The sequence below is a fragment of the Eschscholzia californica genome, unplaced genomic scaffold (genome assembly GCF_041429995.1).
Source record: "Eschscholzia californica isolate CP2 unplaced genomic scaffold, dmEscCali1.0.p SCAF_3, whole genome shotgun sequence".
Classification (NCBI taxonomy): domain Eukaryota; kingdom Viridiplantae; phylum Streptophyta; class Magnoliopsida; order Ranunculales; family Papaveraceae; genus Eschscholzia; species Eschscholzia californica.
Window position 1 is genome coordinate 12125186 of NW_028238420.1, and position 26280 is coordinate 12151465.

At 37.1% G+C, this 26280-nt stretch overlaps 2 protein-coding genes across 9 annotated transcripts; both read left to right on the plus strand.

The window, feature by feature from the left end:
- Positions 1 to 6061: 6061 nt before the first annotated feature.
- On the plus strand, positions 6062 to 22008 carry LOC147548462 (ENHANCER OF AG-4 protein 2-like). Of its 8 annotated transcripts, none has more exons than XM_086666114.1 (14): positions 6062 to 6662; positions 7160 to 7236; positions 9412 to 11427; positions 11516 to 12032; positions 14362 to 14470; positions 14774 to 14880; positions 14952 to 15139; positions 15913 to 16645; positions 16721 to 17174; positions 18232 to 18327; positions 18415 to 18532; positions 19929 to 20048; positions 21196 to 21409; positions 21686 to 22008. In XM_086666114.1, the coding sequence occupies exons 1-11, from the start codon at positions 6552 to 6554 to the stop codon at positions 18495 to 18497; spliced, it is 4491 nt and encodes a 1496-aa protein (XP_086522240.1). In that variant the 5' UTR covers positions 6062 to 6551; the 3' UTR covers positions 18498 to 18532; positions 19929 to 20048; positions 21196 to 21409; positions 21686 to 22008. The 8 variants fall into 8 exon arrangements, with proteins under 8 accessions (XP_086522240.1, XP_086522242.1, XP_086522241.1 ...); XM_086666116.1 differs by having other exon boundaries at positions 21253 to 21409; XM_086666115.1 differs by having other exon boundaries at positions 18415 to 18493.
- Positions 22009 to 25633: 3625 nt separating this feature from the next.
- LOC147548463 (uncharacterized) lies at positions 25634 to 26277 on the plus strand. The gene is made up of 2 exons (XM_086668053.1): positions 25634 to 26069; positions 26219 to 26277. Exons 1-2 carry the CDS (start codon positions 25634 to 25636, stop codon positions 26275 to 26277), a joined length of 495 nt encoding a protein of 164 aa, XP_086524179.1.
- The last annotated feature ends 3 nt before the right edge of the window (positions 26278 to 26280 follow it).

A 26280-nucleotide genomic window follows, 5' to 3' on the forward strand; every position in this document is an offset into this window, starting at 1 on the left:
TTTCAAAATCATTATTTTTTTGAAAAATCATAATTTTTTTTGAAAAATCATATTTTTTTTCAAAAATCATAATTTTTTTTCAACAATCATAATTTTTTTCAAAAAACATTATTTTTTTCAAAAAATAGTTATTCCTTCTACAAAATAATGATTTTTGAAAAAAAGATTTTTGAGAAAATAATGATTTTTGAATAAAAGGATTTTTGAAAAAATAATGATTTTTGAAAAAAAATGAATTTTGAAAAGAAAATAATGATTTTTGTTAAAAATAATGAATTTTGAAAAGAAAATAATGATTTTTGTTAAAAATAATGATTTTTGAAAAAAATAATGATTTTTGAAAAAAATAATGATTTTTGAAAAAAATAATGATTTTTGAAAAAAATAATGATTTTTGAAAAAAATAATGATTTTTGTTAAAAATTATGATTTTTAAAATAATTATTTTGTAGAAAGGAAATAAATTTTTGTTGATTTTAAGTTTGAAATTTAGGTTTATTAATCCAAAATCCTAGCAAATCCTAGGGGGTAGGGTGGGATTTTGGTCCAATACAAATTTTGGAATTAGGAATCCTTAGGATTCAAGAGTCTTAGGATTCTTGGTAGCCAAACAGACCAAGGATTCATGATTCCTACCAAATCTCACTTTTGATAGGAATCCTACTTAGGAATCCTGCAACCAAACACACCATATATATTTTCAACAATAAAAAGGAGGGTTATTTCCGACCTTCATCTTTAAAAAAAAAAAAACTCTCTTTCTCTCCACCTCACCTCTCTCTTTTCTGGCGACCTTCAAACACCAAAAAAAAATTATATCCTCTAGATCTTCAAAGATCTGTTCAAACCAGACCTCAGGCGAAGGGAAACCATTCTCCGGAGTGTTTAGACATGAGTGAAATTGTTTTTTTTGGTGTTTGAAGGTCGCCGACCGAAAATTTTCCAGCCGACGACCTTCGCTGGAGAAGAGAGAGGTGAGGTGAAGAGAGAGAGAGAGAATTTTTTTAAGGATGAAGGTCGCCAGAAATTTTGACCGACCGACGACCTTATCGGAGAAGATGTTTAGGTGGCGAGAGAGATGACGTGGCAGATAGAGGTGATGAGATGGAGGAGAGAGAGTTAACTGATATTTAACGGTAATTGGAAAAAGGGGGCCATCTAGGTATTTCTTTGATAAACAAAGTATGGGCCTTTCAGCAGATAACCCTCAAAGGAAACAATGGATTATATAGATTAGGGCCGGGAAAACAGTCCAAAAATTCGAAACCCGACCCTGACCGCCCATTCGAGGCGATCCGGAGACCGAAAAGCACGGATCGGGCGTACTCGGCCCGAAATTTCGGGCGGGCGTGGGCGATACTCGGGTAGGAGGTCTTACCCGAGTACCGACCCATACCGCCCGCCCGAAATGCAACCGAGCCAGCCAGCCCGCCCGCCCGAAGTTATCCCCCCTTTTTTTATTCCTTTTGATTTGTTAAAAACCCTAAAAAAAAAAAAAAAAATCCAATGCTTTGATTCATTTCATCAACAACAATGGACACAAGTTTTGGTAAAGAAAAACCTTAGAAATTTTGGGTATTTAGCGATACCCCTCATCCCTAATGTCCAATTAGGGATGCCCCTTTTTTAATTGGATATTAGGGATGCCCCCTTTTTGCACTTAAAAGTACAAAATTATCCTTATCCTTATTGTTTCTTTTTTTTTTCAATTCCTTATACCTCTTTGATGTTATGCTTACCAACGTATTTTCGCTTCTCATAGTTTTTTTTCTCTTACAACAACATTTATCGAAAATTGATAAATCACAACAATTCAAAATAAAATTGTAAATTTTAAGAAAAATTTTAAACTTCTCATTTGTTTTTTTATTTTACGTTAAAATTGATGTATGTAACTAATTTGAAGAAGACCTCTTGATATCTATTGTTCTTTCTATTAATTATAACTCGTATACATTCAAAAAAAAATGAGTAAGTTTAAAAAAATTTCTTACAATTTACGAATTTTATTTCGAATTGTTGTGATTTATCAATTTTAAATTTTTGATAAATGTTGTTGGTAGATTTGAAAAAGATGGATAAGAAAAAAAACTATGAGAAGTGAAAATACGTAGGTCTTATAACATCAAAGAGGTATAAGAAATTGAATAAAAAAGGGAAACAATAAAGATAAGGGTAGTTTTGTACTTTTAAGTGTAAAAAAGGGGGCATCCCTAATATCCAATTAAAAAGGGGGCATCCCTAATATCCAATTAAAAAGGGGGCATCTCTAATTGGACATTAGAGATGAGGTGGTATCGCTAAATACCCCAATTTTTTATAGGGTCCATGGGTACATAGACCAAAATAATGTTAAAAAAAGGTTTATGATCCAATCTTCCCAAAATATAGATATTTTGTCCTTTTACATTGTGGACATAAAAACCCTCACTTTCTAAACACAACACCGTCAATGTCCCACGCTCAAATTTCGCCCGTTTTGGAAAGATAAATTTGGGCGTGATGTGGGAGATTTATTAGCAAAAAATGGATTGAAACAAATCATAATTTCTCTCTCCTCTAAACAGATTTGGAAATTAAATTTTTTCTTTCCTATTATCCGAATCAATCAGAAACCAAAATCCTAACCAAAACAAAACGCCATCACCACGGGTATTTTCAAATCAAATTTCTCTCTCTTATTTACAGATTTGGAAACCAAATCAATTTTCTTTATCTTTCTATGTAAATTTTTTTTTTCGATTCAAATCAATTTTCTCTCACTTAACTTTCAGATTTGGAAAGAGTATATTTTCTGGGATAAATTTAGCGTGATTTGGGGGTTAATATACAAAACATATATATCACTTACTCTCACTTATCTTTCAGATTTGGAAATAGTACATTTTTCTGGGAACATGTATGGGCAAATATCCGCCCCACGAGGTGCCTGTACAATAAAGGAACAACCGTTTTGTAAGGGTAAAACCCGCGAGGCTAAATAAGAAGGCCCGATAATGGCCCAAGTCGTTACTCCGGTCACCGAATCCATACCCGCTTGACACTAAGCGTATCTGACACGTGTCACGCGATAGCCACTCACCGGTACTAGGCAATCTTACGGCCAGAGGAATATTGCGCAATCCATAACCGCACTAGTGATAAGTATTCCGTATTTGCCACTTAAAGACGGGCGTTACCGGCCAGTAGCTTACCGCACATGCGGCAACATCCTGGCCGTCCCTCGAGAAATTCAAATACTCATCTGATGGTCAGATCCTCTAGCCCTTAACGTATCTCTCATGAGTAATGACACAGAATAAATACGTCGGTTACTAGCTGGTTGTCATCAAGGCAATCCCTCTCCACCACTATAAATACGAGAAGCAACACTCAGACAAGGGCATCCAATATTTGACAGCAGTACTCGAGTAGCCTAATCCATTCTCTCCACTCACTTATTCTCTCATAAACATCTCAAAGATCTGCCGATTCCCTCAAAGTCTCTGACTCATCATCTTAGAAGTTGGGAAATAAGAGTCTGGTAGTCACAAATCGTACAGTAATTGGCTAGCCGTATCGACACCATTACCACCACCACCTTATTGCATAAGAGAGCTCTCCGATCTAATATATCTCTCATCCAACGGTAACTTGCTGACCGTAACCCCCATCCAGCGGTAACTAGCTGGCCGTAACACCATCCGTATACGACCACCCCCTTATTGCTTCATTCATTTAGCGACAAGGAGCTAAGCGTATCGACACCGTCCATCTACGAATCATCATCGTTCGATCCACTTGCGGCCAGAGCCTTATCGCAAGACTCATTTACGACCAGCGGCTTACTGCAAACCCCACGTACGACCAACACCTTACTGCGAAGTCCACTTACGACCAGCAAGTTAACGACAGTACATCATTACCGTCACCCTCCTCATTACAGTAAGTATATCATTACCGTGGAGATTTGTTCCGACAAGTCCACGAGCCGCGACACCTAAGCACTCCGACGACGGTTACCTCCTTATCGCCCACTTTCACTTTATTTATATTTGATCGAGTATCTGACTTGACCGTCAGAGCCCCCTTAGGCCGGCACCATTCCGGTGTCCCAGAGGCTTCACGATCTTTTCTCCCTTTTTGTGTGCAGGTTCTTTTCGACACGTAGCCGGTCCCCGAAGCATCTGACCCGACCCGACAAGACTTTTGACCGTCGACCCGTTGACTGTCAGACTTTCCGACCCGTAGACATTTTACCGTCTACAGAACATTAAAGCAGCATTTCTTTTCGTTTTTACTAATACATAAATACACAGCGAATACAAATTATGAAACAAATACGTAAATTATGTGTTACTTATGACGAGAAAACCATCATTTGTCATGTATACAACGTAATTTATCAAATGTCTTGTTCAATCAATTACACATAATTTCTTTTACATTACAAATCGTTTACATTATGTTACAAAAAAACGTACAAAATCTTCTCTGGTTCAAAAATGATGCTCATCCATGTATTCTCCATTTGTAGTCTTGAGCAGGACAAACAACAGTTACATTATATTGTCGAAGAGCATATCCAAATGTTTTTGCACCATCAGGAAACAACTGACCAACTTCAGTAAATATTTTATCCGAGCCATCAGGTTTTAGTTTCGTTGACTTACTTTGATTTGATGATTCTGTTTGAAATTCTATGTCTTATATCAAATCTACACACATAAATACACATACATTAAAAAAAAATCATATATTGTATTATAAACTACATGCACAGTTCCGTAAATTATGTATAATGTTTGTCAAATTTTGACAATATTTGAAGGTTTTGAGTAGTTTGGTAAGCTTAACAAGGCTACTGTTTTGTGTGAAAAGTACGCGTAATGGTAAACAAATAATACATAATTTATGTGCACTTATACGATATTTTAGAATTTATTATAAATTATATATAATGTATAACAAATTACGCTTATTTTACATTCTCTTATAAAAACATGGTTCGGAAGATGTTTGCGTAATGTATTAGAAAGTATGAAAATTTACTGTAAATTACCTATATTGTATACTCTGTTATGATAAACTTACGGAATAACACCTGGTTCATAAAATTGTACGAAATCAAAGATCTGAGGTGAAGAAATATCAGAAAATCAATAAGCTTAAACCTAAATCTAATGAAAAATGATATAATAATCGGATGAAAACAAAACATAATCGATTTGAAGGAATCAGTAAAGAAGGATTAAACATCAAGATTATAAACAGTTATGAATATCTTAGAGAGAGAAAATAAACAGCAAATCGAGTATGTTAATGAAATAGTAATCAAATCTTTGAGATCAAAATCACAATCATATATGTTTAACTTTAGAGAGAGAGAGAATCTGTTTGAATATCTGAAAAGCAATATTAAATCTTATTAATGGTACGAACAAAGACTTCTGAAAATGTAGTTTATCCTGATGAACGATGAAGGTGTTTACAGCTGCTTTAATGAAGATGAAACAAGATTTTGATATTAATGGAGGATTATCAGATGATTCAGATTTAGCGAGAGAAAATAAACAGTTTCGGTTACTGAAGATAATGAAGATAGAAGTTACTTTAGTTAGAAACGTGATTGGAGAGAGAAGGTGGGAGATAAAAATGGAAAAAGATATTTAGGGATTTTGAAGGTAAATCTGTTTTTATATATTAGGAAGGTTAGTTTAGGTATTAAAATTAATGTTGCATTCTAGGGATTTGTGTTTTCTCTCGAGATGGATACAAATAGACTAGAAATCAACTTAACTTAATATTTTGGTTTTTAAACCCTTTACGGGATTAGAGAAGACTAAAACTATGATTAAGACCCGTTTTTGGGTCTATACGCTCAAAAATTCTTTTTGATATCTGAAAAATAAAATAAAAACTCTAAATTATTTCTTATTGAAAAATCCGAAACCCGTCCGTCCGAACCCATTAGATCCCGATCGGGTTCTCAAGTAACACCGGGCCGCGGGCACTAAATAGTGCTTATGTGTCCGGACCGATCCGCCCTATAGGGCCGATTGGACACAACCTCATAGAACTCGATCCGCCCGAACCCGTGCACAAAAAATCCAAGCCCGACCGAACCCGCCCGATTCCCACCCCTAGGCCCTAGCTGGTGGTAGATTGTCACCTTGACCCCTCTTCTCACCGAGTCAGCTCAAAACCACAATTTTTTACTCTATTTTCCACAGTACCCAATTTCTTACTCTCTCTCTCTCTCTCTCTCTCTCTCTCTCTCTCTAAAATCACAATTTCTTAGTTGTTGATTCTTACTTTAAAACTCTGCTCTTAACCCCCTCACGAACAACCTCTCTCTCTCTCTCTCTAAACGATCGAAGGTATTGCTAAACACTGGTTCTTCTTCTTATTATCTTCATCCTGGACGCCCCATTTCTCCCTACTCCTATTCATCCGAAAAGATATATGAGAAGAGTTTGTTTCAGTCTTATTGATTGTTAGATTCATACTTGTTTCTCCTTTCATTGGTTTTACGACCAAACCAAGAAGTTGGAGTTAGGGTTTCTATCGCCATGGCTCCGGGGCGTAAAAGGGGAGCTAACCGATCAAAAGCAAAAAAATTGTTCAGTTTGGGGGATCTTGTTCTTGCTAAAGTCAAAGGTTTCCCTGCATGGCCAGCCAAGGTGGGGTTATTATGCTTTTATAGGGTTTCTTTATCTTCTTGTTACCCTTTTATTCTTATGATGATGCTTCACTACTCACATGGAGAATGATGATTTGTTTTTTAGACATTAATGGTGGTAAAAAAAAATTATATATTAATTTACTAATCTTCTTAATGTGTTAATGGGGTTTTCTCAATCTGGTTTGGAAACTTAACTTTCAGAAACATTTAGTTCCCAAACTGTATTAAGTTAGAGCACTGAGGTCTGATTGACAGATTGCAATACTAGGGTTTTGGTTGAATTGGGTTGCTAGTAAGAATTGTTTTTAACTTTTACATTTACCCTTTTGATTCGAACTGTTGGTTTATCGGGGATTTGTCTATATAAGTTGTAATATTAGGAAGTTTTCTTGTTGGATTTTATGTTTTATGGCCACCTAATTCCAAGTATTTGTTATATAACTAGGTTTGCAGTATCCGGTTCTGAATTTTTTTATTGCATATCTAATGATGCAGATAAGCCGCCCTGAAGACTGGGAGCGAGTTCCAGACCCTAGGAAGTACTTTGTTAATTTCTTTGGTACTGGCGAAATGTGAGTATATTTATCTATCTTGTCCCTCGTGTATGTTGGTCGAATGTCCAAAAAACTTTATTTTGAAATGAACTTGTTTTATTAGGATAAATAAATTAAACCAAGCATGAACAACATTCTATCGTTTGTCGGGGTTACAATCATTGATATCATCTATATCTCACTGGAGTAAACAACTATCGTGGGCTAAGAATTTATCTTTCCTTGACCTCACTGTACATGCCTTTGATTAAAACACTGTAATCTTTGTTTTTCTGTTTTTGGCAAACTTTTGTCTGCAAAAGTTACAGTCCACCTTTAATAGGACCGCACCCTTCTTGTACATCAGTTTTTTTTTCTTTTAATTTGATCAAAGTATTACCAAAATAAAAAGTGTTGATATTATCACATATTGTCTTAGTTTACCCTATGATGTGACTCGATTAATACTAGCGTACTATGGATTACGAAATTGGTCTTGTATCTTGTGTTGATTTCCACGCTTATGAACTATGAAACTACACATGTGATATCTGTTAAGATTTTTTCAGAACTTCTTTTTTTTTTTACGGGTACATTTTCTCTGTAGCCAATTGAAGACCCCAAATTACTTGGTAAACCTAAAATTAGATTTGTACATCCTCTTCGGTTCACAGTATGAAACCTTGTGTAGGACTAGATCCTGTAAACTGACATTGTTGAAACTAATATGGTTTTGATAGAGATGGTATGCCTTCATTATTCCAACAAGGAATTCCCAGAATCCCATTGTGAGAATTTCAAAGCTGCCTTATTTTGAGAATGACCTGAAACACTCTAAAGCATTCAATAGACATATATTATCAGAAAAAGGACGCTAGTAGAGTAGTTTCCTTTGGCTAAAATAGGGAGGCTGGCACCGTAACAGTTAATAGCAGTTAGTGGTATACCGCCATACTATGAAGAAAAAGTCGGGATTAATCCCCGAGTACACCCCGACTACTCCTCAGTCCCCATCTTGCCGACTCGACTAGGAGCCAAAACCCTAGTCCCGTGGAATTCCGAGTAAATCCCCTACTTGGTCCGACTAGGACCAAGTCGACTAGTCGGGCCAGTCGGGATTATTTAGCTGAGCCTTTTTTTCTTTTGCTCAAATCGACAAAGGTGGTTTAGGATTTGCTCATTCGGCTTTTCACCCTTCCTCTCCCCTCCAAATATCATTATAACCAGATTGAAGTAATTTTGAAGTTTTCTTGCTCTCCAAACAAGATTCCAAGTTTCTCTATCTTCTCAATCTTTTTTTACCATTTCTTTTTAGAACCCATATTCTACTATTTTTCTCTATAAACTCAAATAAATGTTAGTTGTTAGTGTTTTATACTTCATTAATGTTGTAGAACTTGTTGATAATTATATGTGTGCTTCTTAGGGATGAATTTTTAGTGTTTATACTTCATTAAGACCAAATACTTATATTTATACCTATATATAATTATATATTTATATTCTACGACTAGTCCCGTGTAAATACGACTAGTAGCGACTATGCCTAGTCCCAAGTCCGCCGACTAGTCTCCCTTGCCGACTTTTCCAACATAGCCGCCACACATTCATTTCTAAGATTGTGGCTGTAGGCTCTACTCTTTCCCTTTAATTTTATTCTTTGGTGTTTTCTTGTTAATATAGGCCATATTTTATTCCTTATAAATCTTATTATTGTGACAGTTATCTCCTTACCTGAGCCCAAATCATATGTTTATGCATTCTCATAATCTATTTGAGATCTTCGGAGACACTTTTGCAAATTATGAATGCACTTACCAACTTACGCTTCTATATGTTCATTGTTCAAAATGGGTAACCATAAGGACGTTGTAAATGTCTTATTAGCTTATAGTTAGTCTTTCTGTTGAATTTGATTTCATGTTCTTGTATTCTTTACTTTTTGTTGAACAACTCGCTCCGAAACTTCTGTCTTTTAGGGTTTCAGCTTGTTCTCCTAATGCTTACCCTAAGAACTAACCTTCGTCATTGTTTTCCTCTTTATTTAAGTAACGAGATTTGACTCTTGATCTGTTGGCCGCTTGTAGTCCATTTTAAGCATCTACTTGTTCTAAAAGTTGAACTTGTAAAGAGAATCATTAATGTGAAGTTTATGCGGACCTAGGACATGAACTCATTCTATTTTAATGCGCTCTTTGTTTTGTTCGCGTACAGTGCATTCATAGCCCCTTCTGACATACAAGCGTTTACGAATGAAACTATGCGTAAATTGTTAGCTCGTGTTCAAGGTAAGATTGCGAAAGGTAGTACGATTAGTGATTTTGCCCGTGCTGTGAAGGAGATATCTGAAGCTTTTGAAGAACAAATAAAGTCAGAACACTGTAAAAGTGATCCGGGTCCCCCAGTTGAGAGTGGAGATGTTGATTTAAAAGGTCAGGTTCTGATGGTTGGGAACAAGGAAAGTTTGAGTAAAGAGGATTTGCACGAGGAAGGGTCTGGGTCTGCGGAGTTGTCACACAGGGATGATAAAAGTACCTGCCAGTATGAGACAAACATTTCTGGTAAAGCAGAACGACACTCTCCGGTGTTAGTTGTTACAGAAACAAATAACACATCTGATGATGGCTCACTTTCGCAGAAGCAGGATGTGAAATTGATATTTAATGCATCCCATCTTCGGAATGAATCTGGTTGTATAGTTGAAGATGGAAAGCGGAACGACCTTCTACTCAGTAAGGCAGATGACAATTCTGAAAAACTGAGCTGTGGAACAAGCGCGCATATGTCTGACAAAGAAGGGGATTCCTCCAGTGGCTTTGCAACTGAGGGAAAGAATGATTCTCCACCTCTGGCAATGGCAATTTGTGCCAAACGTGTTGGTGATCGCCAGAAGACAACTGTAGATGGCAACGATCCAAAGAAAGTTTCAACCATTAAAAAATGGAAAGGTGATGTTTCGGTGGATGTTCACAAGAAACCACATTTTACCTCAGCATCTTCAGAGAAAGGGCACTCTGATATTGATCAGGATCTTGCTGAATCTGGAAAACATTTGAATCCTTGCAACAGCTTAAAGGGAACATCTTCTGACACAATTAATACTCGTGAATATGTCTCCAATAAGAAGAAAGATAAAAACATGGTCAAAGCTAAGAAACAAGTAGTTGGAACAAATATTTCTTCTGGTGCTCATGACATCGGCAAGCACATAAAACCCAATTCTGAGGAAAACAATGAAAATTTCTTGGCGTCTGGAGACCATGGTAAAAGAAAAACTAATTCTAAAGATAGAAAGCATGAGTCGGATGCTAGTGAGGACCCACGTGCTGCCAAAAAATCAAAACATGTTCATGCTGATGCTGATAAGAGATTCATTATCGATAGGAGAAAGAAGGATCCTACATGTGCTGGCATCCTTGTTACTAAGGGAACTAAGCAGCATCTTGACAGTAAAATTCCCCCATCAGGTAAAAAAGCTGAAAAGCATTCAACATCAAGAACTGCAAAGAGTAATGTTGGGACCAATGTATCAAATGATGAGGCTGTTTTATCCCTTTCAAAGCGCCGTGGCTGGGAATCGGAGGTGATGTCTGAATGTGCTGTTCAAGCTGGAGTTCGGATAAGGGAAAGCCGCTCTGGCGTGGATAGAGCTCCTGCTGTTCAAGTTAAATCGAGGCGGAGGGCACTTCTTTGGTTTGATGATGATGATAATGATGAAGAGCAAAGAACTCCAATTCATGTTAAGCCCAACAAACATATTCCTGGAGATGTAAAAGTCGAATTATCTGATTTAGTGCCCAATAACCAGCTTCCTGAGGCTGTGGTGTTACCTACCAAACTAATGACTAATTCTTTCTTACCAAATGCAAATGACTCTGAAGATAAGAGGCCAAGACCAGAAAACTTAGTCACCCCAAAACTGAGTCCAAAGGAAGAGAAGCTTTCTCGGCTTTCACCTAAAAATTCCATTGGGGTTGCTGTCACCAAGTCACTAGAGCATAGGGCTAGCAAGCCTCAAGTTAAAGCATCTGCTTCTGTCAATTCAATTAATGTACAGATAAGGTCAAGCAAAGGGTCAGGTCAGGCTTCTGATACCACCAAACGTTCTTCTAAACGAGTGGGAACTCCTAAATACAGATCTATAGTCTCAACAGAAAATTCAGGAATCACTCCCAGGGCTAACTTGCGGACAAATGAAGTCGCTGAGAATGCTTTTTTGCTTGGGGATAGGTATGCGAATGTACTGACCTTTTATAAATACTTTTTTTACTTATAGTTTTCATATTTACGTTTGAACGGTTTAATGGTTAAAGTGCAGATTGGAATATGCTATGGAGGATAAACCCACCAGTTTCACGATAGATTCAAAATTTGAAAATTCTTTTACCCCAATGAAAAATCTTATTGCTGCAGCTCAGGCAAAAAGGAGACAAGCTAAATTGCGACCTTTTTCTCATGATAATCTCATTCCTTATTTTCTTTCTTCCGGTCCTGTGGTTCGCGAGAGAAGCCCTCTTCCTGTGTTGGCAGTTGCCTCTAGTGTTATTGCGCAACCTGATGCAGATGGATACCATGGCCATGCTCAGACAACTTTGGGTTCTCCATCATCTAATTGCCAGCAGCTCACTTCACATCTGGCTCCTGAAGAATTTGAGGAGGGTAGAGTTAGTTCAGGTAACCGAGTACCTGGCAGGTCATTAAGTGGTGGTACTGAGGCAGCTGTTGCTCGGGATGCGTTCGAAGGAATGATAGAAACACTGTCAAGGACTAAGGAAAGCATTGGTCGCGCAACTCGTCAAGCTATTGATTGTGCCAAGTATGGCATTGCTAGCGAGGTTGGTATAGTAAAAGTTTTGTAGCAGTCCGATAATTTACCTTCTCCTATATTCCGATAAACTGTTCGCTTAATTTGCTCAGGGAGCACCTATATTGCTAGAATTGTGAACTCAAGTTCATGGAAATGCTACCACTTTATCTTTATGTTCTTATGAATGATTCACAAGAAATAGGAATGACTCTTAGGATAATTTACCTTCTACTGTCTTCTCTTTTTCCACCACCAGGTGTTCTTAGGAATGATTCTACGATCCTTGCCCTCTCTCTAGTTTGAAGCAATGCCAATGAGTCAGACTCTTGTTTAGGCTTATTAAAATTCCAATTTCCAAGTACCAACAGCCATTATTGGTTAGTTTGGAGGCCGGTTAGATCTGCCTAAATTTCTTCCTTTCACACGTTCACAGTATATTTGTCTACCGTAGAAAACAATATGTTGGAATTTGTATTATTCTATCTGATAATGCAGTTGGTTGTTTCTTGAAACTTCAACATACCACCAACTCCAATATTCACATATGACAAATTAACTTCTATTTTATTGCCAGTTCATGCACTAGCTCTTCTAGTAATCTTGCACTGGTAGGTTGGTGGTAGTTGCCGTTTGGACAAAGTTATGGTTTGTACTTATGAGTTGTAAATATTTATCATCTGTACTTCACATACACAGATGATATAGACCATGTAGATTTTTGTCGTAGATGCGGTAGAGTCCGCTTAATCGGTAATTTCAAATGATGGTTACTGTTGTAGCCTTTTAGGTTATGGATATAAGTTTCTTTTTCCGGAGTTTGTACTTGACTAATACTTATTGGCTTGTGCATATATATTTAAATGTTTGATTAACCATACTAGTTATTTACGTTTCCAAAAAAGAAAATTAGTTACTTTACTTGTTTGAAAACTGTGAATTAATAAAGAATGAGGTAGAAAGATGTACGTACCACATAGCAGCCTTAACCTCCCCAATGGAAGAAGGCAAGAAGACAAAAAAAATTACATAAAAATATAGATGGACAGACAGTAGACAGATGCTTAGTCCACTGTAGCTTCCTATTCCAAAGGTAGAACCGTAGAAGAAGCATTTGGAAGAGAACAAGATGTTTTCCTTACTTAGGTTATTCCCTTTGAAAATGCCGTCATTCCTGGCCTTCTGTAACGCCCATACCACTGCCTTAGGAATAAGCTCCAAAATGTGCTTCGTATTCTTTATCCCTTTGATACCTTTCCAAGCCAGGATAGTGTCCTTGATAGAGAAAGGGAGAACCCAGGTTACCTCCAGGCTAGAGAGAAAATTATTCCAAACTGAACGGGCTACCTCGCAGTGAAGTAACAAATGAGAAGCTGATTCCTCTTAGCTCTTGTGCAAAAGCACATATGTTAGGGCTGGTGTTTCCTCTATTCCTCAACATGTCCATGGTGGGAATCTTTGCCAGAGATGCAGCCCAGAGGAAAATGTTCACCTAAACTAATTATATACACAATGTTGTGCTTGTTCTAGCCCAAGTATGTAATATGCTCCAATGACAAAGGATCTTCCTGTCTTTGGGAAGTTGAGACTTTCCCATTGCTCTAAGCTCTTTATTGCGTTCCAGGGACTGCTCTTATACTTTTTTAATGCTTTTCTTCTTCTCTCCTTCATTCCTACTCTTCTCCTCTATTTCTTCATTCATCTCCTTTCATGTTAAAAGTGTTCTGAGTTGTAGATTTTAATTGGTATTTCATTTTTGTCAACTATGTGTACAAATATCATACTTCCCTTGGATTAATTTTTGTAGAAACCTGATAATAAAGGGAGTCATATAAGATTCTTCTTGGTTTCTTTGGTTGCATCTGACACAAAATTATGCCCTGTTTGTACGGTTAAGGAAGTTTATTCAATATATTTAGCAGAAAGTTTATCAGCTTTAGGTTTTGGAAACTCAATGAAAAGTGTCAGGCATCAAAGTGATTTTTATGAAAACTAAAACTCGAGCTCCTTTAAAAATTCAGGAGTCGGAAAGGAAGCATGATGAATAGGTAGAACAAAAGTAGCTTCTCAATTTTATCAGCAATTCAGCATTGATAAAGTTCAGAATTTCGCGGCATGACAACAATAAGCTGAACTTAAATCTCAGTTATTCAATTCGAAAAGTAATCTAGGATATAAAATCACAGTATGAACACACACACACACACGAATATATTAATGTATGTATGTTCTAATGGAGATGATAGATTTACTATTTGGGCATACACACATACCAATGGAGATAATAAGTTGGCATTTTCTTCTGCTATTGATGATGCTTTTTGAGGTACGTGAGCTCTAAAGTCGTTTACTACGTGCAGGTTGTGGAACTTCTCATCCGAAAGTTAGAGACTGAACCCAGTTATCATCGTAGAGTTGACCTGTTTTTTCTTGTAGATTCTATCACGCAGTGTTCTCATGGTCAGAAAGGTATGAGAAGGTGGCGTAGCCTGCAGTAGTTGTGTTTGCTTTAACTTTTCCCTTAATTTAATTGGTAACATGTTTTTTGGACTTGTAGTGAGGGGATTCTCATTATATCTTTTTTAGCGAAGGAATAGTTTATATATCTGCTACAAACCTATGTGATTACTCCTTGTATTCCCTCTTCCTCACAAATGCTTAGTTATGATTACTCTTGTTAAGCAGATAAGGTGTTCGACACCATAATCCTTATAAAGTTGATAGTTAGGTAAATCCTACTGAAATATGTTTTTCTTCTTCCTTAAACTCTAGGAATTGCCGCGGCGTCATACATTCCTGCAGTACAAGCAGGGCTGCCAAGGTTATTAGGTGCTGCAGTTCCAGCAGGTTCCCGCGAGAATCGCCGCCAATGTCTTAAGGTAGTTTAGTTTGTAATTCTCAGGGAATTCCTTTATTTCAATGCGGATAAGCCAACAAAATCCTTTCCCAGGTTCTACGGTTATGGCTTGAGAGGAAAATCTTACCTGAATCTGTTCTTCGACGTTGCATGGATGATTTTGGAATTTCAGATGGAGATATGGGGATTGGTGTTTCCCGTAGACATCCATCTCGAGCTGAGCGTGCATTAGATGATCCAATTAGAGACATGGAAGGGATGCTCGTTGATGAGTACGGAAGGTACGATTTTTCTCTGACAATTGTGTGTGGAGTTACCCTCGTCCTCTTTATTGCATTGTCGGAATATGATTCTTGCTCTGTCCTCTATCTGAGTATATTGGAAAGGAGTTCATGCTTCTCTGAGCGTACAAGACCAAGTTTTACTGATACCATCGTTACTTAATGATGTCTGTGCTGAATCACATGTTATTGATTTGCTATTTTAGTGCCCGGATTTAAGGTTGGTTTTCATGTGGTTAAGACTCGAGAGTCATCCTAGGCCCATGCAGTAATATTTAGACATTGCAAGTTCGCAACCGTTGAACCTAGGGAGGTCGCATTACTTTAAAGTCAATTTCTTCTAGGAGGTCCATCTGTTGATAGCCAGAATGCTTGATCAAAATGACTCGGAAATATCTTCTCTGTTGCTCCATCCACTCTCAAGTCTTCTCAGTTTTTACGTAGTTTACATAAGAAGCATTCTTTGAGGTTATTTTTTAACCGCTTTTAGCTTTTCCGGCCACTCATAGTCAATGCTGCACTAGCTAGTGATTTCCTCCTGAAATTAATCTACAATTCTTTAAGTGCTCCTCTTAATGGATTATCTCTATATTTTCATCATGTAAAAGTATTTAATTTTCTGATTTATGAAGTTAGGGACATTTTGCACATCTAAGTTAGAGGATCCTCCGTTTGAGGGCATTTGCCGATGTACCTAGTAGACCATTTCTATAACTGGCTTTATGCAGCTGGGTAAGTAGCATTTCTTGATACATTTGTCTGTGCCTTTGCAGCAATGCAACATTTCAGTTGCCGGGGTTTATATCATCGTGTGTATTTGAGGACGAAGATGATTTTTGTAGCAGTATAGACAAGGAGGTTGGTGAGGAGATACCTTCGGGAGCTGCCTGTATTTCTGAAGGACCAGAACAAGGGGCAGTTAGTCCAAGCGATAAGCGCCATCTTATTTTAGAGGACGTTGATGGTGAGCTTGAAATGGAAGATGTTTCAGATTTTCCTAAGAATGATAGATTCGCCAGTCAAAATAGTTTAAATTTAGAATCTTGTCCGCTGAATCAAGATAGTACGACTACAGCTTCAGATCATCAAGCTGTCTTTCCTCCTGTACCATTGGGTTCCCCACCAATGCCTTTAGATTCCCCACCTCCACCTCCACCATTACCACCTTCACCACCCCCGCCACCACCTCCACCACCATCATTCTCGCAGTCTCCACCTCCGCCTCTACCACCAATGCCATCGCAGCTGCCTCCACTATCTCAACCAAGTCCAGTTCCTTCCTCATCATTAGCACTTCCACCGTCACGTCCACCCCAACCGACAATTTCCTATGAACCCTTAGTCTCTCATCGGTCAATGCTGCTGCAATCGCCAATACCACCTCAACCATCGGTGCAGCCTCATCCATCAATGCCACATCGACCATCAGTTCCACCTCAACATTCTTTCTCGCCGCCACTTCCTTATCAGCAACCTCCATCTCGAGAATATTGTGTAGCTCCCAGTGTAAGTATATTTGTTTTTGGGTTTTCTTCCATTTTCATGTATGTTTTAGTTACTGCAGCTACTCTGTCTGTGTAGGGTAATCATCTTCTCCGAGCAGATGGAGTTATTCCTCCCCATGGCCGTGTTCCAACTGGTCCATGCTGCCTACAAGATACTTCCGGGTTTAATTCTTCAAGGCCTTTTGAACTTGCACAAAATGACATGTATCCAATTCCCCAAGTGTCTCAACCCCCAAACCAATTTCAACCAACTAATACACCTTTTGCACAGAGACCTCTCCATCATGGCCCTACTACACAAACCCCACCTAGTAACTTCTCATATCCAATTCCAACTGCTCAACACCTTGAGCAGCAACATCACCCCCGTCTTTACCCACTGCCATCCATTCCCAATGGCCAGAGGCCACATCTTGTTGATGAACAAAGGAGTATACCTTCAAGTGATGGGAATCCAGCAAATCAGCATGATGCTTGGGTAGGTGGTGTGAGGAATCCTACTTGTTCTGGACCACCTTTTGTTCCTGAAGGTATGTTGCTGCCCTCTATAGAAAGAATATTTTAATTGTGGAAAACCACGCATGTGACACTCAACACCTCAAAATATGGAATACTGAACTATGTATTGTTTGCTTGATTGTGCGGATTTTGTATGATCGGGCCAACAAATATATTGTAATGCTAGGCATGGATGAGTTGGAAAGACAAATAGATTAATAGGGCGTTTACATCTTATTTGTGGGACTCAAATTCCAACTATGCATTAAAGTTGCATCCGTTACAGCATTTGTATTATCATATTGTAGGTAAAATATCACTAAGCATCTGATACATTTTGATTAATGGTGGTTGCAACCAAGGAGTGAAATTTCAAAAAAAATTGGTATTTCACATTACCGACACGAAATCTAAGCTTACATAAATTTCTTGTCATATTTTGGTCGAAATCTGCACGAAATTTCGATATATTCGAAAGATTCGAAACAATGGTGGATTATTCAAAAGATTTTTTCCCTAATTTGATCATAGACTCGTACCTTCGTGTTAGATTATTCAAGAGATTTCTCTGTTACTTTTCTTCAATGGATTTCTTCAAATTTCTTCAATGGATTTATTTAAGAGATTTATTCCCTAATTTGAGAGCAAGAGGGGTTTCTCTTGACGTATATCTGAGAAATTAGGGTTTACTAGGGAGAGACTTTCTGTTGTTACTAAGCAGGTACATCAAGTTTGATGTTCGGTTTATTTTATCCCCCTAAACTAACAGATGACTATTTTGTGGGTGTTATTTTCATTAAACAATTCAATTTAGCACCAAATGTAACTGTTTTACTGCATATTAACCCTCTATTAACAGTTTATTACAGATTAGCCCTTTGTAAAATTTCCTAACAGACCGAAATGTTTCCACTTTTAGACCGACTGCCGAAACCAACATTTCATTCCTTGGTTGCAACTGTATGTTGATGCTAAGTGGTAGTAACTTTTACCCAAATTTGTTGTATAATTTGGAAATCCCTACCAAAAGAGTAAAGCTTAATTGTACGTGTTTCCTCAAAATCTCAATAATGGATCTCGTTATTACAGGATTTTTTCAGCAACCAATTGAAAGATCAGTAAACAATAATATAGGTTTCCAGCATCATATGCAGAATCCTCAAGCCTCTGGAGCTCCAATGCCAAGTGATCTTTAGTCTCTCTTATTTGTGTAGCCATGTAAACATTTCAGCATTTAAATCTGATTGGGAGCTCTGACTAATCTCTTCGTAGGAGTTCCTGCAGGCCATGCGGCTAGACAGATGCTTTCATGTAGGCCAGACATCTCCGCCCATAATAGTTGGAGATCTGTGTAAGAAGCATATGTCACTACCTCTGATTTGAATCATCAGTGAGTTTCTTTCCGTGCAGTTAAACAATACTAGTTTTTAAGAACAGTGACTACAGTTGGTTTACTTATAACTTATAAGTCTTTAATTTTCTGTTTGGTCATCGTTTTCCGTTGAACTTTGGTATAGTCATAGACATGCAACTGCGTGGTTCTACTAAGAACAATTGTGGGCATTGCATCACGAAAGATATTACAGAGATTGATGTTGAAACCATGACTATTTACTATTTGAATCTTATCTTAGACTTCCAGAATTCAGTATGAATACAATTGTGACTCCAATTTACGGGATAAACCCTCCAGTATTGCATGGTTCGTGGGGCTAAAAATACAATTGTGACTCCCATTTAAGGGATAAACCCTCCATTTTTGCACTGATTCGGGGGCTAAAAATTCTGCTATTGAAATGACACCCCAACAATTTACTATTTGAATTTTCAATTCAAGACTTCAATCTTATCTTGGACTTCCAGAATTATGTACGAATACAACTACGACTCCTATTTACGGATAAACCCCCCATGTTTGCACTGACTCGCGGGGCTAAAAATACTACGATTCAAGTGCAAGCCTACAATCCAACACCAACTTATATATGCCCTCTTCTTTTAAAGTAGGGAAATTCAGATTCTATTCTTGTATGAAACAAAAAGGTAATACTAAAAGCTTATTAATTTGTTACTCTGTCAAGCCAATATTTTCTGTCTCTCTAGATCTATATTAGATTTTTGATTATTCTCCATTATCTATGGTATCTACTTCAGAGTTTCAATTATTTACTGGCAGTTTATATTTTAGTTCTTTCTACCAAAATAGTGTTCAGAATCTTAGTCCAAATTTTATTTTGAACAGACTGTTCATCAAAACTTTGGTTATCTCAATTATTTAAGCTGGAAATATATACAAAGGGAAATGGAAACTGACATGTCAGTTGAGTCCGAAATGGAAAATATTCCAATAATCTAGGTGGGAAATATACCAGTTAATCAAAGATAGTGTAGGAAGATATTATCTTACGTTTTTCTGTTTAAATATACGATGTGATTTAAGAAACCCTAAGTGACTTGGAAAAGATTAGTGAGTTCTAGAAACCAAAAATCTAGTACTAAAAAAACAAGACTACGTTTACATAATGCATGGGGTTTATTTTGTTATGTTGGAAAATTAATCGTTGATTGGAGCATGTCCTCCAAAACTTGTGCCGCAATGCAGGTGTACCGAGCCGTGCAGATAGAATCACACTTTAAATATCTTTAGTTGCAAAATGATGGTTATTAGTGAATAAAGTGCATTTGTTTGGAATGGTATTCGACGTTTGTGATGAATTAACTTAGTGAATATTTGGTTCTCATTGTTTAATTATCCTCCTTTGTGATGTCCCCATGATTTGGTGCAGATGACCTTAGTTTCAAAGTGAGAATGGTCAGCAAACGGTAAAAGATATTGACGTCCGGCAGAGGCACTCGGAGGGATTGTGTATATTGTAATGTTTTTCCTGACTGGGCTACTGCTGAATGTGAGCATGTATTCTTACTTGAGAAATAATTTTTTTTGTTTTTCTGATTTATTTTACTTCCAAATAAAGAAATATGCATAAAGCAGTAATACTATTTTCGTTGTTCGTGTTATTCAACGTTATAGTATTTATTTCATCCACTTAGGCATTCATTTAGTTACTCTTTTAATAACAACATTTTACATTGAGATGCATGTTTTCATGGTAAATTTGTTACTGCTTCATATTTCCTACTTTTATATATCCAAGCTGCCGCTTAACTTAACAAAACTGACTTCCCCAGTCATAAAGTTATCTGGATCTTGGTGAGTGGTAAAATTATCTACGGATATCCTGCCAAAGACCCACATGAATCACAAAACTGGTTTTCAGAGACCTTGCATTGTCCATTGACGACTAGATTTAGAAGAGGACAAACAGTTGCTTCCTTCATCGCCGATCAACTAGGATGGTTGTAGGAGTTCATCACCTTCTTCCAATGCTGTCTAGACTTCCCTCTAGCACCAAATGTAGCCTCCAAATTATTTACTATATCTTTGCACACGATAGAGGCACAAGATAGATGGATGACACAAGTTAATACCGTTCTTTTGCTAGTGGGTGTCGAAAGACCCAGATAACAAAATAAAGTAGTCTTAGGGGCCTAGGGTGCAACATCCTCATCAAATTAGTAAATTACAACACTTAGTTGATTAGGGCTTGGCAAGTTACCTCCAGTCCTCGTAAGTTGGATAAAATCATATGTTTTCCTTTCGTTTCCTATTAATAATACCAAAATCATATGTTTTATCATCCCGAATTGTTTAGTCATTTAAGACATAATAGAAGAAACACTAATTAGTTTTTAGATAAAATCCGAGATGAAGGTCCGGTATCCCAAAAGAGTTGATTGGTCATCATAGAATATAGGTGTGAAGTCTACACAACAGGAAGAGTTAGTATCCGTATTTCACCTCTGTCTAAGCAAGTTAGGTATGTTGTTCAGTTTGTTATTTCATTTATAACTACTACTTATCCTTTTAGTTGTATTGCTTCTGCATTTTTCGATAATGGTAGTAGCTCATTTGGTGTGTACGGTCCTAAACACTTTTTTAGTTTCACAGAAGGGGTACAATATATCAATTTGTCGATATCTTACTATTTGCAGGTTACGGCAATGATGGAATAATGGTTCTTGAGAAGTTATTTATTTTTTCGTGTTCAGTGGTGAGCAATGTGGCGAAGCTTCTGGTAGATGAAATGCTGGATATGTAGAGGCAAATAGTAGGATTCTGGGCTATATCACTATCATCTCAGCAAGAGCGCACTCAGTTTTGATATTGTTTTGAGGGCAAAGGATGTGAACTTCTGCAAATGTCGAGGTAATACTTAGAGTTCCCAGGAAAATGAAGTTTATAACTTGCATTAGTTATTAAATTGTTTACGTGATAAAATCTAATTATTGAGTCGTCAAATATGTTCCCTTTTTTACTCGGGATAGTTTTCACACTGTTGGGTCGTCATTTACAATTGTTATATGTAGTTTGTTGAAGCATGATAGTACTAATGACTTAAGTGCTTCAATTCTTAGACATTTCGATACTAAACTGGTTTGAATAATTATGCTATAACATGAACAATTTTTTTCTTCTTGCCAGTTTACCATTGAAGATAGATTCATGGCTGTTCGTAGTATATTGATCCCTTGTTTTATATCCGAATGGAGCTGATTGATCAATTAGTTGCTCTTGACTTGTAATTCTAAGATGAGCATTCGTTCAGTGAGGTTCTATATTTCTAGGTCAGTGACTCGGTTGTGGTTAGAAGTTAGACCACATGAAGCAAGATAGTATATATTACCTATAAGTTGTAAGTTTCGTCTTGCTCCTGTTTTAATTACTCAATTGTCTATCTCATGTATTTGTGACTGTGATTATTATCTCTGCCAATCATATGGACGTATATTTTTTCCTTTCTGAAACATTTTAGTATATATAGTTGTTTTTTACTCTGATAAACATATTTTTGAATGACAGTTCGATAAAAACGTGGACTCAAACCAAAACTTACATTTATATATAATCTGTCCATGTAAAAGAAAGGCCAGCTAACCCTCCACATCTAGTAAGTCGGGGTTTTTTTAAAAGAGTATTTTTGTATCTAGAGTATTGGTCAGTAAAATGATCAGTTTGATTAGATACTCACTACAATATCACATCTGGTTGGCGAAATAGCTTCAATATTTGCTAAATGAGGAAAATGGGATTTGATAAACTTCAAAGATCTTACAGCACAATACAGAATTTGTCAATGCTCTTTCATTGGATTGGGTCGGTACGGCTGGACTTGTGAATGTTGGTTTTCGCCTTCCAAATGTGTTGGCCTAGACTCTCCATCTTGTTTTTGTTTATGTTTAAGCAGCTGATGGGGTGCGATTCAAATTCCAAATAGAAACTGAGATAAAAATGTGTAAAAAAGGATAGTGTACACTCCTCCCCCAACAAACATTTGGTTTTCAGAGTTTCAAAAAAAAAAAGATCGTTTTTTATAGAGAGAAAAGAAGAAGATTTGAATCATCATCATCACAATACCATCCAAACTAGAACCAATCAAAACCAACAACACGATGAGAAAATGGATTATCTCTGCGTAAAAAAAAAAAAAATCAACTTTTTAACAAAGAAATTACTAAAAAAACAGTACCAAACTAAAATAAAGTGAGATTTGTTAAAATAAAAACAAAAATCACACAAAAAGTAGAGAGTTGTACAAGATCCAGTACAAATCTTTAAAAAAAGGATTTTTGAGCTAAGGGTCCAAAAATTGGGGGGTAAAACGAAAAAAATCCTAACTTGCCAAAAAATTCGGTGCAGGTTCTAATGTCAGGGAAAATATTTTTTTTCCTTTTTTTTTTCTTCCTTTCTTCCCCCTCGACTTGACCCAGCTCCTATCTCCCACGATTTTTGAGGGATCATTAAATATCCGTCCATTCCGTTGCAGCCAATCACATCATTCCCTCCCATTTCGCGCCAACCTTCTCCTTCCTTCTTTCCTTTTCTTTCTCTCTCTAAATTCTCTCCATTTTCCCTGAGTTTTCCGCCCATTTTGTCAAAATTTTTGGCGAAATTTTTGGGATCCCGCTCTTTCTGTATTCACTTTCAAAATCTTTCAAAAATTTTTAAATTTCATCTTCCAACCTAGGGGTGACCGTCCGATGCCCGAATCGGTCCGTACCCGCCCGACCGAAGGATCTTAAGCGGACGGACGCGGGCATAGGTCTTTACTCGGTGGTCCGACCGAGTTCGCCCGCTTATATCGTCCGCCCGACCGAACCCGTCCACACCCGTCCGTTTATCCTACCCGTTATATCTGCCCGCCTATATGATTGATATTAAGCCTTTAGATTTGTAGAGTTAGCTACAACCATTAGATTTCAAGAGTAAAAATAAATAACCCTAGAAATCACTTTTCTTAATTTTGTCTTCGTCGTTCTACTTCTCTAGTCTCTATCTCCTCCAAAATCTCAGTATCTCATCAATAACCCGAGAATCCACAATAAACCGGTCGTAATTCATGAGAAGAAGCATAGAAACCGATCATAATCTATGAGAAATCTCAATGCTTATCTTGCGATTTTGAATTCATTTACTTTTTAGAATTGTAAAGTGGGAGTTTTAGAAAGTTGTATTTAGCGACTAAACATTTTAAATTTCGAATAAAAGTTTCTTTATTTGTTCATTAGTGATCCGGTGTCCGCCCGACCGATACCCGGTTTGCCCGACTATCAAAACGGTCACGGACGGGTACTTTGTTGGAGAAAAATCCGAAATGTCCGCCCGTTTTGTCCGGATGTCCGAGTGGACACTTAGGGCTCGTGTCCGTTCTGCCCGGACCGGTTGAGTTAGTGTCCGTTTCCCGCCCGTCCGGACCGATTCCCACCCCTATTCCAACCTATTTATACCACCGACTGTCTTAATATCTTCCAACCAGAATCTGTTCTTATCTTCCAACTTTTTCAGGTAATGCCTCTTAAATGAGCAAATCCCATTTGTCTTCAATGATAGAATTTAAGGAAGCTGAATATTCCATTTGTTCTTTTAAGGAAGATGATAACGCCATTTGTAAATGAACAACTACTCATCTAAATCTATGTTGCAACTTGGACATTCCAAAATGACAGACAAAGTGAAAGGATTTTTTTTCTTTTCTGTACATTATCGTTTCATACCTTCTTTATTTTTTCTTTTCCCTACAGTATACAATGGATATTAAAGGAATGCTTTCTGGGGACATTGTTGCACGACGTCCTCTCTGGTGAAACAAACTTCAACTTAGTTGTAACAGTATACAATGGATATTGAAAGTTTTTTTTTCTTTTCTGTACATTATCGTTTCATAGCCTTCTTTATTTTCTCTATCTATCCAGGTTGGAGCGTGATTTTTTCGGCTATACTTCATCTACTTCTGCTGCAACATCATCTGAAATGATGAACCACAATCAAATATCTAATAAATAAGTTTGGAACTAATTTGAACTTTACTGTTTCAGTATTGTTTGACTTAAAATTATAATTTGGTGAGTACACATTTTTATTTACCGGAATCCAAACTCTGGTGAGCACATATTTTTCTTTACTAAGAACAAAACTGTTTCCTTACCTAAAAATAAATTTACCTGTGCCATTGATATGAACCAGTAACAAATGTCTAATAAGTATGTGTGGAATTCATTACATATTGTTATTTGTTGTGTACTGATAACCATCCCTTATTTTACGGTAAATAAAAAAGTTTACTGGTTCAGTATACATGAATACTTAAAATTTTGATGAATACATATTTCTGTTTACCGTGAACAAAAATATGGTGAGTAAATATTTTTGTTTACCGAAAACAAAACTGTTTCCTTACCTAAATTAAATTTTCTCCTGCCAATGATATGTTTTTCTTGTATTGATATTTAGTTTATTGTTCTGATTTATCCGAAAACAAAAATATGGTGAGTAAATAGTTTTGTTTTGTGCAGTGTCCCACAGGATTTTTCAAGAAATGCACTTGGACGATATTCCATAAAGCACGAGTACAATTTTAATTATTTGAAGAATGATCTTGATCGTATTACTTGCGTATGCAAATCCCCAAAATGTTCTTGGACCATTCACGCTGTGGCTCCTCTGAAGTCAAGGTCAATGTTTGTTCTAAAAGCTTACAACCATGTGCACACTTGTCAAGACTCTATAATGTCAGAGAATAAGCCAACGCCTTTCGAAATGCACTTGGACGATATTCCATAAAGCACGGTTGAGGATGCATCTACTGCCATTGTCAAAGCTGAACCTCTAAGGTCTGCTAGCTGGCCTGAGGTGTTTACACATTTGGGGCAGGAATTCCCTGGAGGCGCCAACGCCTTTCGAAATGCACTTGGACGATATTCCATAAAGCACGGGTACAATTTTAATTATTTGAAGAATGATCTTGATCGTATTACTTGCGTATGAAAATCCCCAAAATGTTCTTGGACCATTCACGCTGTGGCTCCTCTGAAGTCAAGGTCAATGTTTGTTCTAAAAGCTTACAACCCTGTGCACACTTGTCAAGACTTTATAATGTCAGAGAATAAGCCAAGATTATCAACCGAAACTGTTAGCTTATTAATAGTCGTCGATGACATTAGGGAGAATCCGACCAAAAGTACTAAAGATATTGTCACATCTTTCAAGAAAGACTATGAAATTAAACTCAGCTACTACTATTCATATAAGGCTCGAAACAGGAGTATTTCTTTGGCCTATGGGGAGGAAGCTGATTCTTATGCCAAACTCAACTGGTATGTTGATGCCCTATCACGTTCTAACCCTAATAGTGTAATTGATCTTCAAGTTGATAAAGATTCCCACTGTTTTGTTCGAATATTTTTTGCTCTTGGAGCATGCATCCAAGGTTTCAAGCACTGCCACCCATTGATATTTGTTGATGGTACTTTTGCGAAAACGAAATACAATGGATGCATTCTTGTAGCTGTAGCGAAGAATGGCAATGATGGTAAGTATTTTACTAATATTTTCCGTCCGGTACACATTTTTATTTACTGGCTTTTTTGTTGTTTCTTAACCTAAATATTTTGGCTGAAATATGAATTAATTTCCTGTTCTTCCTACTGCGAATTAATTCGAATAATATGTACTTTGCAGGTTTTTTTGTTCTCGCCTATGCTGTCGTTGATGTAGAAAATGATCAAAACTGGACCTGATTT